This window comes from Mycteria americana, chromosome 1, assembly GCF_035582795.1.
Source record: "Mycteria americana isolate JAX WOST 10 ecotype Jacksonville Zoo and Gardens chromosome 1, USCA_MyAme_1.0, whole genome shotgun sequence".
Taxonomy (NCBI): Eukaryota; Metazoa; Chordata; class Aves; order Ciconiiformes; family Ciconiidae; genus Mycteria; species Mycteria americana.
Window position 1 is genome coordinate 218,532,142 of NC_134365.1, and position 13,215 is coordinate 218,545,356.

At 43.1% G+C, this 13,215-nt stretch overlaps 2 protein-coding genes across 5 annotated transcripts in view; both read left to right on the top strand.

Moving 5' to 3' along the window:
• The window catches only part of NARS2 (asparaginyl-tRNA synthetase 2, mitochondrial), a 54,938-nt gene extending 52,350 nt beyond the window's left edge, over positions 1-2,588 (top strand). For all 4 annotated transcript variants that reach the window (XM_075491207.1, XM_075491210.1, XM_075491206.1 and 1 more), the window contains one exon: positions 1,787-2,588. In XM_075491207.1, coding sequence (XP_075347322.1) covers positions 1,787-1,931 — 145 coding nt within the window. In that variant the 3' untranslated portion in view covers positions 1,932-2,588. The remainder of the gene's footprint in view (positions 1-1,786) is intronic.
• Positions 2,589-5,374: 2,786 nt separating this feature from the next.
• The window catches only part of GAB2 (GRB2 associated binding protein 2), a 110,205-nt gene continuing 102,364 nt past the window's right edge, over positions 5,375-13,215 (top strand). The window contains exon 1 of the mRNA XM_075491205.1: positions 5,375-5,492. The gene's annotated coding sequence lies outside the window, so the exon portion shown is untranslated. The remainder of the gene's footprint in view (positions 5,493-13,215) is intronic.

Sequence of the window (13,215 nt, forward strand, 5' to 3'; positions counted from 1 at the left end):
CTCTTGAGCCTACTGTTCAACTTGCAGTATAGGCATAACTGCACTCTGAGTGTCAGTGCTAGTAGGAAGAGGTAGAAAGTTCTATGATTCTATGAAGTTCTGCTTCTGGTTTTACTACTTGGGCAATGGAGGGGAAGGGAAAAAACACTGGGGAAAAAAACCTGAAGATTGGATTGAGTGTAATAAATGACTTTCCAAATTTTAACTACTGTTAATGAACTGGAAGGAAAAATAATATTTCGTGGTATAAAAGGCATACTGTCAAACTGAGTCTGCCAGGGCGCTCTCTTGCAGCTGTAGAATTTGTTGGAGAGTATTTTTATTTTGCAAGTAGAGGTGATCAGTGGCATTGCTTTGGCTTCACTCTGTTAAAATGTAGCCTTCAAGCCAACAAAATTCTGAAGTCCAAGCAAGTACACTTATATATGTAAATATTTAAGCAAGTACACTTAAATATATATATAATGTATATTTTATATAATATACACAAAATATATATGTACACACAAATATACTTTTTCCTTGCAGTTCATTAAAAGTAGTTAAAATTTGGGAAGCCATTTATTACAATCAATCCAATCTTCATTCTTTTTCGCAGTGTTTTTCCCCCTCTACTCCACTGCCTAAGTAGTAAAACATAGATATGCATTTATGTTCAAGTGTACTTGATATTTTTTTTTTAAACTGGGATGATAAAATATTCATACACAAAGATTAGAAGCATGTAATGCATCTGGAGTCACTCAAGCCCTTACTAGGGCATTGATATAAAGAAGAATAACTTTGTGGTCTCAGCAAGCTCAGAAGTGGCCCCATAAATCAATAGAACCACTGAGATGTTTTTCACTCCTATTAAAATAAAGCTGTTGGTGACAATTTATAGCTGCAAATATAATTCCTGTGTATCACATCAGCTACAGTCCAGCTGGGAAATGGGGAAATCTAAAGAAGAACCATCATAATCTTGTTGACACCCATATATTTGGAATATTTACTTCCAAATGTTTTCTGAGTTTTCTGTGCACAACAGGTGCTGTTCTCCAAAATGAAATGTCTTGTTCCAGATCTCATTTTTGGAAAAGATATGTCCAAGATTTTTTGCTGACTTATTGTGGAAATAAATGAATCAGTCTGTAAGAGTGATTGGGGGAAAAGTAACAAAAAGCCATCATAATTACCTTAAAAGAAAAAAAAAATCTGAAGGAATATTCAGCAGACAGCAAGACCTATTTAGGCTTCTGAAGAAATTACTGGAAATGAAATTATTTGGACTATTGAAAAGAAGACAGAAAATGAAATAATTTATTGTAGGGCAGATTGCAGCACCAGCATGGCCAGGGCTAAAGAAACCCAAGCAGGCAACTCCATCTCTGACAGTGGGTATGTTTTGTGCTTCTGCAGGAACCTGGATTTGTGCTCTGCTAGGAATATTTTAGATACTAAAACTTACAAAGGTGCTTTCAATATGAGCAGAGCTATGATGTTAAAGCTGTTCTTCTTCCCCAGATGAGTTCTCACTCCTAAACAAAACAGGCTTTAGCGTGTTGGCACAGCTATGCTGGTTTAAATGCGTTTGCACTTGGGGTTTCTGCTAATACAATTCTGCCTGTCAGGGAGCCGCACCTCTTCACACCCCTGACCAACACCGGCTGGGTTGGCAGAAATCCACAGTGGTTAGGGTCAAAGGGAAGTAATTAAGATGGAAAGCAAAACCCTAGATAAAAAGCTCTCTGTAATTACATCAGCATAACCGTGCTGCAAATATAACTGTCTGTTTAAATTACAGGTATCTAGACCTCCGAAAATTCGGCTCAGTTCCTCATGGAGGCTTCGGAATGGGGTTTGAACGCTACCTGCAGTGCATCTTGGGAGCTGACAATATCAAAGATGTTATTCCTTTCCCCAGGTTTTCTCACTCCTGTCTCCTGTAGCTCAGCAGTTGACTCATGGAGCAAACTGCTGGTGTGACTATATGTATATAGCATATTAGGATATGACTAAGGGTGTTTTAGTAGGAAATTGAGATAATTTTTATATCAGTGAAACTCTTGGTAAATTTAATACTGGCTTATTGAAAATAATGTATGTTCTGGTGAGATTATGGAAGCACACTTGCAGTTAATTTGATAGCAGTTCATGTCTTCAGTGCACTTCAGGATTAATAAATCCCACTTAACTAAAGGGTTAAGATTCTCATGAGACTAGTACAAGCCATGGAAGTAGTGAGTAAGCGTTGTTGGGAGGTAGCGGGGGTTATATGTGAAATATTAATAAGGAGGTGTGACCTAAAATGGACTGGGAACCAGGACTGCTGTGAGGCTTTAATAGGCTTTAATTAAATGCCTGCACAGTACTTTGAAGATTGTTATAAAATTGTGAAGTATTGTCATGGCTGTGATGCACTTGCTCTTACGAAATGGCTACTGTAAATAAAGCATGATTCTCCCCACCCCGAGTTAAAAGCAAATATTGTTTACCTTGAAAAAATCAGCCAAACCTAGCAAGGAAAAATGTCATATTAGAACTGCTGGAGTGAATTAGGTGAATGATGTTTGATTTTGTGAGTCATCAATAAAGACGTACACTAGGTTGTTTTATAACTCTGTATGGTTTCTTCTTCTGTTACAAAACTGTAGCACTCAGCATCATAGTGTTTCCTTCAGTGTCTTTGGTAGATGTTTCCTTTTCTGTATACCCAATTAGTTGCACAACTTCTGCAGGAGATAATCTGTTTTCTGTTTCCAAGAAAGCACATGCTTGTAGCAGAAAGAAATGTTCAGTTAGATGACAGTTCATTCATCTCTTCACAGCCAACTTGCAGTTTATTGGTGGTGTTTGTTGTTGCTTTGCTTTTTTGTTGTTGTTATTGAGAAAATATCTTGTGCTCATCGGACCAGGCAGTTTTGTCTACATTTTGAGACAACCAACTTATGCTCCCAAGCATTACATATGTATTAAGTAATTGCTTAACACTATAGGATCTGAACTCCTTGCAGTCTTTAATGCGTTTATGTTCTCAGCTTCCCTGCCAGGTAAAGAAATATTCATTTCTGTTTTGAAGATGGGATTATGGGAAGATCAAGTGACTTGCCCAAGGCAATTGGAAACCAGTGGTTTATTTGGGACTTGAACTGAGGGTTTCCAGCATCCTTCTTCCCTTCCAAATTACCACAATCCAGCAAATGGTCATTTGCATAGTGCTTACTACTCTGGAGCCCCAGACGGCTGCAGTACAAACAATACATATAAAGAGAAAAAGCAAGGTAACAGCCTTATTGCTAAAGAACCCCGTGTAAATTGCCACATACAACGTGAAGTGGCTGCAGAACAGCCCTGAAGATTTCTTTTCCAAGTAGATGAAAGGGATTGAAAAATAGTAATCAAATGGCATGGCACTGGTAATATTGCAGTCACGGTTCTCTCTGGTAGGGCTGTAGAATACTGCACCTGCAGTATCTAAAAATACATATTTATGTCACATGGCACCTGCCATGTTTCAGTTTGGTCCACAGCCGGGGTTTTTATGTATTACGATCATGCAAACAACATCACCACAAGGTCATTGTTTTGGGGTGTTTGTTCCATGCACTGAGACATCCCCTGCATATCAAGATTTTTTTCATATCTCCTTGGTCCGCTTGATTAGGCAGGTGTTAGCTGTGCATTTGCTGGTTTGCGTTTCCCAGTACAGCCTGAGTTGGTAAGTGGTTCCATGAAACAGTTCAAGCACCTGCCTTCCTTTTGAAACCACTGAGAAGTTCCTATATCAAACACCCAAGTATCTTGCATTTGGACCGTCTTTCCTGTTAATGCGTTGTCTTAAATGCTATTGCTGGCCTTTATGTTTTGGAATTACTTCTCTCAGCAGAAAGATGTGGAAAGAGTACAGCTGCCAAACAGCCCCATCCACACTATGTTCCTAAATAACTTGTGATCAGCAGGTGTCCTTATTGAGATCCTTAGTCACTGGTTCTGTCACAGTTGCTGTAAATGAGAGTGCTTGAACTGGAAGCCCATCTGCTGAAAACAGAGTGGGTGGATGGCAAAACCATCTCCCGTCCACTCTGCTCTCATCCCCGCAGCAGCTCTGGGCTGGCTGTGTTGGTTTTGGCATCGGCAGGCTGTTGCCACCGGGAGGTTGTTGATCACCCCGCGAGATGCCAGATCTGATGGACAGGGTGGGCTAAACAGTCACAGGTGAAAAACAAGGTGTAGAGAAGAAGACAATGGAAGGTGCCAAAAAGTCATAGGATGATGTGACATGAGTCATAAGTTACAGGGAAGCAGGACTGCTCCAGACAGGCTTGCAGAGTGGTTGTCAGGGCCATATATGAGGTGACAGCTTGCAAGAACCAAGGACTGGTATGATCCACCCTTCATTCTCTGCCTTGGTAAGAGGTTGTTGCAGGACAGAAGGAAAAGGTTGAACCTTTGATTTGTAGGTAGGTAGGTAGGTATGCAAAGGAATGTCAAAAGTTTGGGGGTTTAAGGGTGGGTTTTTTTGGTTTGGGGGTTGCGTTTTGTTTGTTTGTTTGTTTTTCTGGTTACAGCCATTGCAGAAAGGCAGATTTTTAAGGAAGATGTAGCAAGGATGCACCATGAGTGATTCTTGGTGCGTTTCCGACTACACATCCAAGAGGAACGGTCTCCCCGGTCTTCTACATCTATTTCTATTTCATTCAGAGGTACTCACTGAGTTGGAGATCCGATGGGCAGGGTTGCGCTAAGGGGGCATTGCCCTTGGTTCTAAAAGCTCATCCAAAAAACTACCCCCGATAATCTGGCAGAATAATCAGGAGGAGAGCTGTGTTGTTCCCAAGAGAACTGACTAGATGAACGTTCAGGCTCAGAAGGGAGAAGAAAGGATTGTCCAGTCTTGGAAACAGCCTTCAACATGCGTTGTTTTTCCTAGAGGTGGGAGAGAGGAGAAGGTAGAGGCCGAGGCCCATGTGCATGATGATACTGCTTAGGGTTAATACTGAGATTGACATTCTTCTGAGAAGCTTGATTTATGGGTACCCAGCAAGGGTGGGAGCCGCTCTTTCCCTCCAGGCTGGCATTGTTCGCCTCGTGCTATGTATATATAACATCGGCTGGTATTGCCAAGGAATGCGACATGTTTTCCCTGGGATTTCCATGTGGAATGTCATGTATTTCCTTTGAATCTCCTCTCCCAGAATGAAACGGAAGTTAATCTGGAGGACAGGGGAGGTCGTTCCTCTTGGACAGGCAGAGAAACGCACCAAGAATTTCTTAGATTTAAGCAGTTTTCCTTGCTACATCTTTGCTTAGAGTCTGTGCTCTGGCAATGGCTGAAGCCAGATAAAACCTCTGACACTTCTTCAAATAAAAAGCTGTTATTCTTTGCACACAGGAATCATCTCTTAGCCTGACCATGCAGTGCAGTAGCTTACATTGGGGTGTTTTCAGTGCAGTAAGCGGTCAGCTCTCAAGCCCAGGTGACCAGCACGGTCTCTGCTAGCATCCTTTTGGTAAGTATGTCTTGAAGTTCCAGTTCCTCGGCAGCTAGCACTGCCTCTTTTCAGGTTTGTCCTCACTTTGAGCTTCGGAGGAAAGAATCAGTGTCATTGATTACTGTGTCTGTGGCTTTGCAACGCTAGGACGGAGTGATAGGAGAGCAACACCGCTGGGAATGAAAGAGCGATGCCATAAGCTTTGCATAACCAAACGCCAGCCTCTCAGAAGAGTGTTTAGAGGAAAACCTTTGTTTTCACTTCAAGAATATCAGATAATCTGTTCACTTAAGATTTTTATGTGCAGGATCAAAGTATCCCCAAGTACTCTAATTTAAAAAATAATACGCATGGAACTAACACCATGTCTCAGTCTTTTCAGTTTCAAATCCACAGGAGAGCAAATGCATGCTCTGAAGCTAATAGAGATTGCTGTTCTCCCCCTTATGATTTATGTTGTGATACCATGGCAGCGTCTAGATCTTGGGCTGTTGTACTAGCTTCCGTACAAGCATAGATGAAAAGATACATTGCTGGGACAAATGTTTAAAAGTCAGCAGACCAGCGCAGGGATTTTAGCTGAATTACCTGCATTCAGGCCCCCAGACCTGGGGGAAAAGCAGCAAGGTGCCCAGCTCAGCAGTCCTCTCTCCAGTTTATTTGGTAGTAGTTGTAATTTATAAAGCATCACTTGTTTGAGGGAATGCCAAGACTTTGATGGGAAATGTAACGTACAGTTTTGCTTGCTGGACTAATATTGATTGTTTTGGAAATAGCTTATGGATGTGTTTTTCTTCGGGGGAGAAGGGGACTAATTTGCCAAGAAACGCTTTGGTCATTGGTTCCATTAAATGTGTGTATAGAGATAAATGTGGCATTGCTGCTGCTGAAACTAATAACAGTCGTTATTACTGTTGGTTTAGCCTCTGCCTTACGCTTTGGGAGATTTGGGAGATGGGTCCAAAGGAGAAATAAGACAGACTTTGTATAAAGATTGTCAAAGTTCTAATTTCCTCAGATCTAACCAAAGCTGCCAAAGCCACAAAAATGGTGGTCTCGGGGGTGAATTTATTGTTTTGTCTTACTGTTTCTTACAGAGCCGTGACCTTCGGAAGGATTGTAAAGTTTTATTTTATGATCCTGCTGGTAGAGACGTATGTAATTTACTATATGAGTTCTTACAGACTTGGCTAACAACAAGTTTGACCCAGAGTTCAAAGAAATTATGGCTCCCGTTGTTTTATTGCTGCTGTGAAATGTATTATTATCTGTCCTACAGCTGTGTCTCTGTGTCTGCTACACAAGTTGTTCGGCAAAGATGCTGTAAAGGGAGAGCTTTCACATAAAGGGCAGGAGAGGGGCAAGACTGTGTGGCCATTTAAAAGACATATATTAGCTCCATCAGAAATTGTAGGCTCGATTATGGGTGAAGTGTGGATGAAATGACTTCAGAATCCTTGTTGCTCTTATTGCTGACACTATTTTACTGCAGGGAATTGAGGCACAGAGCAATTAAGCTGCTTGCCCAAGGTTATGGAAGATATGTGGCAGAACCATGGAACTGACCCAAACCAACCGAATCCTTGCTCAGCACCTCCCCACGAGACTTCCCTCTGCTTGCCTTTGGGTGCGCTGCCACACCAGAAGCAAGGCAGGATGTTTGCAGCTGATCCAGTTTCAAATGCATTTTTGGCATTTCTAAGATCCTAGACTGTGCTTCAGTGATTTTTATCTATCCCTGTATGTCCCGAGGCCTTTCAGAGATAGCAATCCTGCTGTTTATTTTTATTACTCTTACAATTGATTTTTTCTGAATAATTTGAGGCGGCCAACAGAGTACATTTTTAATTTTCTTTGCAAAGCTTGATCTTGCTTTTTGCTCTTCACCAATAGCTGTATGTCTTACTGTCTTCAGCAGGTTACTGTAACAATACTTGTATATGCTGTAAAAATGGAGGTCTAAATTTTCAGAAGTCACCTATCATACGGGTTGCTGGCAAAAAAATACACAAACTGCTCCAAAAAAAATCATAGTGTGGTCTGGGAGGTGGCCTTGATAAATCACATAAACACATAAGTTTCTGTATTGGACTATTCTATACTATGTGCCATGACTTCCAAAAGAGGCTAGATTTCCAGCCACAGGGGAAAATAATTATATTTCATAGACGCAATGTTTTTGTAATCATACTTCTGTGGTGTCTTTACTGCCAAAGTGATTTTTGAGCATTAATTCAGTGCTATCTTTGTGGCCCTTTGAAGGTCCTGGGCTCTAAGTGCTCAGTACTATGATTAAGCTGGGTGAAGCAGGCTTGTGATCCATATTTTTCTGAGACACAGGTCTCCCATTTTCTGCTTATCCCTCAGCTTTGCTGCTGCTGTGTTGATGAATGCATGGCCACAGGCTGCCCATCCAAGCAGGAGACAGCTAGACACCCGCCCTAGACTACTTCAAGGCTTACTGACCTCTTTGTGTCGGTGCTGCCAGGGCTGTTCACACAGCTGTGATGTTCCAGGTGAGCGCAGAAAAGTCAGGGACAGATGAAGGGACTTGCCAGAGGCTATGGAGGGAAGCAGTTAGGATCAGGGTTACATTTCCAGGCTCCCCTGCCAGAGTCGAGAGCAGGTTTCTCCCATTCCTGCATGAAGTTACAGAAAATCAGTGCTCAGCCGGTAGCCAGTTTGCAGCTCCAGGAGATCCAGCTGCAAGCACTTACCTGCTGCAGAGATTCTGGCATCGCTGTAACTGATGAGGCCTCATTCTGGCAGGTTGGAGTCACACGATGGCATCTCCATGAAGCACTTGAAATGACCTCTGCAGTTGTTTAGTATAAATAAATCACCATGTGCGTTCAGGCTTGCTCAGCAGTGTGTACCCAGCGTCATAGCCGCCGAGAAGGGGCTCTGCACAGCAGCTGAAGTGCTGGGAAGGCTGTGCTTCAGGTGCCTCTCTGTAAACGTGCATTGGTGGTGCTTTTCCGTATCGCCCTACACATCTGAACTTTGCCACCCGCAAAACCCGAATAGCCATGCAAATCAAATCTGAGGGCCTGGTTTATACAGTGGCTTCAAACAGTCTTTCAAATTCCGTTATTATTAATGGCATTAATAAATTAGTAGTGTTTATGGTGATTTAGGAAGTATAAGGTTCAAGTATTTAACAAATTTCATGAGCCTATTTGTTAACCAACTTGATAGATGACTTGCTGGGCAGGATTACATTGCTGTCTCCCTGGAGTACCTGCTAAAACATGGTGGTTTTAGCACCGTGTTACTCAAGTTCCTGATTGAGATTTGGTACCATCTGTAACAGTGCTGGTATGGAAAAAAGGAAGAAAGTTTGTGCTAAACCCTCTGAGATAGAACATTATGAAGTGTTCATTTCCCAGATCATTAGAAACTCAAAATAGCCATCTGGCCAAAACCAGAGATGCATATGCCTGCATCTACGGCTTAACAGCATTCATCTGTGAGGGTGGCTGCTCTGTAGCATTTGGGACTGGGAGCTGGAGAGCATCCTTTGCTGCTGATCTTAGGGAAGTCTCTCTGCACTTTGGTCTTTTTACGGTTGATCTGCAATTCAAAATTGAACCGACTTTTAGGAGGTATGTGTCTAAAATACAATCGACATTTCAACCAGGAATATAATATGCTTCCTATGCCTCCAAGTGGCCTAAAATGCTTTGAAACCACAAAAGCGTGTCACCTCCACACGTTACTCCAGTGATTATCTGCACTGTCAAAAAAGTGCCGTATTTCAGTCTCCATTTGCCTGGCCTCAGGATCTGTCAGGAGGATATCAGTGTGTCTTAACTTGCAGCATTTCGGGGGCATTAGAAAAGACCACAGGCTCTTGAATTTGCAAAATTTGACCTAAAGTATGATGGGAACAGGCTTTCACATGCTGCTTCTGTGACTTAATACTGGTAGGAGCTGGGGGGTCTGAAAATAAGGTCTTTATGCTGCTGGCTTTGTTACATTTATCAGCTTCCACTCTCACCTATAGATTACCTGTAGTAGAGCTGTAAGTCTGCTATAAACACAGCATTTTGTATATTCCTTATTCTCAGCTGGTGATGTACAGCGGAAAATGGGACCTGAGGGACTCCTTCCTCATCAGCCATTCACTCCTCCTCACGGTCTCAGCTTCCCTACTTGTACAGTAAGGATAATAAGATTTATACGTCTCAAAGCTCATGTGCATCATAAGTCTGTGCTCCAGCAGTTTTAGCTCTAAGCTGTGCATGGTCTACAATTGTAAACAAACGTAGATACATGCTCTAAATAATTTACACTTTCTAGGAGAGGCCTGAACGTAATATGACAGCAATGACTTCCTTCTTCTAATAGAATTTTTAGTTTGTTATATTGACTGTACAGTGCAAGCTCATATCCTGAAGGGGTGTCATTGGAAGGAGGAGTAGGGGGAAAGCATCTGTTTTTATTCTGGCTTCTGTTTTGACCAGCAAATATAATGGCACATGACCGTTGAGCCGACAGTAATCCAGTTACAAAAGTCTTCAGAGTTACTGCACCAACCAAATTAAACTTGATTACATCCAATTATGCTGAAAAGCCAGACAACAGCTCTTAGCTTGGGGTGAAGTAACTTCTTGCGATCACATGCGGGGAGGCCTTGCGGGGTGTCAGGAGGATAATTGCTCGTTTGCTCTACCACAGAGCACCATCTGGTCTTGAAGTAATGCCTAAGGATGTGAGAGTATACCAGGGTCGGGTAAACAGGCCCAGCGAAGATTTCTCCCTGCTTGTTTTATTATCATTTGTTTTATGTTTGCTCGCCCTGGGCCCAGCTGCGGTCAAAGCCCCATTGTGCCAAATAGTGTCCATAGAGGGAGTCCTTTCCATACAGAGCTTCTGGTCTCATCAGGAAAAAACAAGGATGAAGTGGCCTTTATGCTTAAATCAGAATAGTGTCCATGTCTGGAGCACTGCCTGGTGCTCTTTCTACCGAGCAATACTACAATGGTTTTCTGTTTTGAGAAGGTGAGAAAAAAAATAGGAAAACTCCTAGTTTCCTTCTCTTCCACGGTAGAAACAGCATAAGTGGAAAAAAAAGGGTAAACGTAGCTGCCAAAAATGTATCTGGATCCAGGCAGGAGAGTTTGCATGAGGAACTCATCCATCCTAGAAGGAAGGACCAGGCATGAAGAAGCTCTGTCTGGGCCCAAAACGGAGCAATATTTCAGTAGTGTTCTGCCCAGCTCAGCACCAGGCAAAATTATTTCTAACTGTCGAGTTTACTGAGGGAAGCGGGGCTGGGCTTCAGCTTGGACTGTGGTTCCCGAATAGGAAAACCCGTTTAATTATCTTCAAGTGCAAGGACTGGAAGTGTCCCCTGGCTGCATCCATAGACACCATCCAGCTCAGCACCCCAGCCCCCTCCCTGAGCTGCCCGGCAGTCTGCATCCGTTCTTGATTGATGGATGTGCTGGTTTTTGCCAGGATCTCAAACAGAGAGGGGACAAAGCAGGTTTAATCCGTTGTTTTCCCATCACCACCATTAGCAACTGGACCATCAAGTCCAAGGGAGCATGTGCGCCTTGAACACTGCTGACCCACAAGTCATCTCGTCCCTTCTCTCTTTTTTGAGTCTATTAAGGCATCAGAGCTCTGATGCCCCCCCCCACCCTGTCTTTGCCAGAAAGCATCCAGTGCTGCTGGAGCTGCTGTCTATCACGCGAAGGAAAGGGCCGTCTTGTGGTTTGGCTTTGATTGCGGTTGTTCTGGGGGGCCTGCTGTGCTCTTTTACGGAGGGTGGAAAGCTTGAAAAGACTCGAATTCTTGAAAGAGATGATTAATTTTTTTTAACCTTGAAAATTCTTGATGAAATAGAAAAAGCTGCTTCCATCTAGGTCTGCTGCAGGAACTGTTTCGTGAAGATAAAGTCAGGTCATATTGTTGTGGAGCTGGATCTCATGAGATTGAGCATTCGCTCAGAATTGAAAAGCAGGCATGTAGCACCAAGCAGCACAGCAGATTTTTAAAGCCTTTCCCCCTTGCTCCCCCCCCCCCCCAGCATGTTTCGGTTTATATTAACCTCAGTATAGGGCATTTCCAAGGGATTAGTGCCTGGCTGGGGTAAGTAGCCCAAAGCATTTCAGCCAGCTGGTCCCTAATCCCCAGGAAATGCCCTGTGTCTCCATCCACCCCTACTGCTTACACCAGCGACCCGCAGCGAGGAGGGGAATTGCTCTGCCTGCAGCTTTCCCATCTGCCAGTAGATGGCACAGCTCATTTAAATAAATTTGGAGCAGGCAGGAGAAGCGGTGGGCATTGTGGTTTCTTTCTTAGAAGTTCTGATTTTTCATAGATTTCAGTTTCAGCCAAGAACAAGGAAGCACACTGAAGGTTATGATTCAAAACCCGGGAGGTTTCTGCAGGAGAAAGTGTAACTTTTTCGTGCACCCCGGCACATTAAACACACGGCACAAGGGCTTTTTCTTGGAAAAATCTTTTTCTTTCTGCCCTACCCTTGTGCAAGGAGTGTGATTTCTTACATGGCATCTCTTAATTTCTCCCTTGCTGTGCCTGCTAATTCTGCTGTTCCCCCTTCAGTTGCTCCTGCTGGCGGAGACGGATTTTTGATGGCTTCGTATAACTCCCTCATCGCATTTTTCCAACACGGGGATGTGGTTTTCACAGTTTTCCGCCAAGGCTGCTGGCTGTTAGCTCAGACTCCAGAGATTCAGGCAGTCAGCTGGGGCCAGCCTGAGTTCAGTCTCCACTGCCGGTTGGAGGAACAGCTTGAAGTTGGTAAAACTGTTACGAACATGCAAGCACTGCCAAATCAGAGCAGCGTTCATGACATACATTGTCTTTAACTCCTAGAGGCATTGGAGGTAATATTTGTATTCCTGGCCAAATGCTTTAAGCGGGGCCAGCATTACAAGGCATTGTAATGTTACATGCATTGGATCGTATGTAATCTGGCAGCCTGATGCCAGAATTAACTCGCTGTTCCCACTCTGCCTACAGCCACAGTGGAATTAGGGAGGCACATTCACATGGAGCATCTTTGTTTCGAGCATTTTTCTGCGCAGAGCTTATATTTCACATTTGAGATGGCAGCATGTTTAAGTCTACAGAAAATGCAACCTGTTTCCCATCCAGAAGTCCCAGCAATCTGAGGTACATGTGTCAGGCATCACCAAAGGCATGGAAAAAAGAATTCACAGGGGTACTTCATGTTTTGGACACCGTTCAGATATATCTTGTGATATAACCAAGTCAGTAAATGTGATCCAGAATAGGGGATAAGCGGAGAGAAAGGATAGTACAGCAAGGGAGCAGGGTAATAAACCAAAGGCTGTCACAGAATATGTAGAATAGTTCATTCCAATTCACACGATGATAATTATGGAGCATTTCTTTAAACATCCATCGCCCAAATGAAGTGTTTCAACTCCACGTGGTGGAAGTTGTTACCATAAAAATGTGGACGTGGTTCTCCACAACTGGTTTTCAAACTGATACCACTTTGCATCAGTGTCAGTGTGAGCAAATTCCTAACCTGTGAATCATTAACGTATACCATGGAATGGCTTTGCATGATACCTGAGTATTAATCATGATCGTCTGCTCTCAATTAGGTCTTTAGAAATCCCTAGGAGGTCACCAGCCTCCCTGAAATTGGTCTGGGTTTTGGGAAGATCTCTCAAGCGCAGGTCACCAGGACGCAGTTTTCCCTGCGAATGCGCAAAGTGCCTCTAACCCAGGAGAG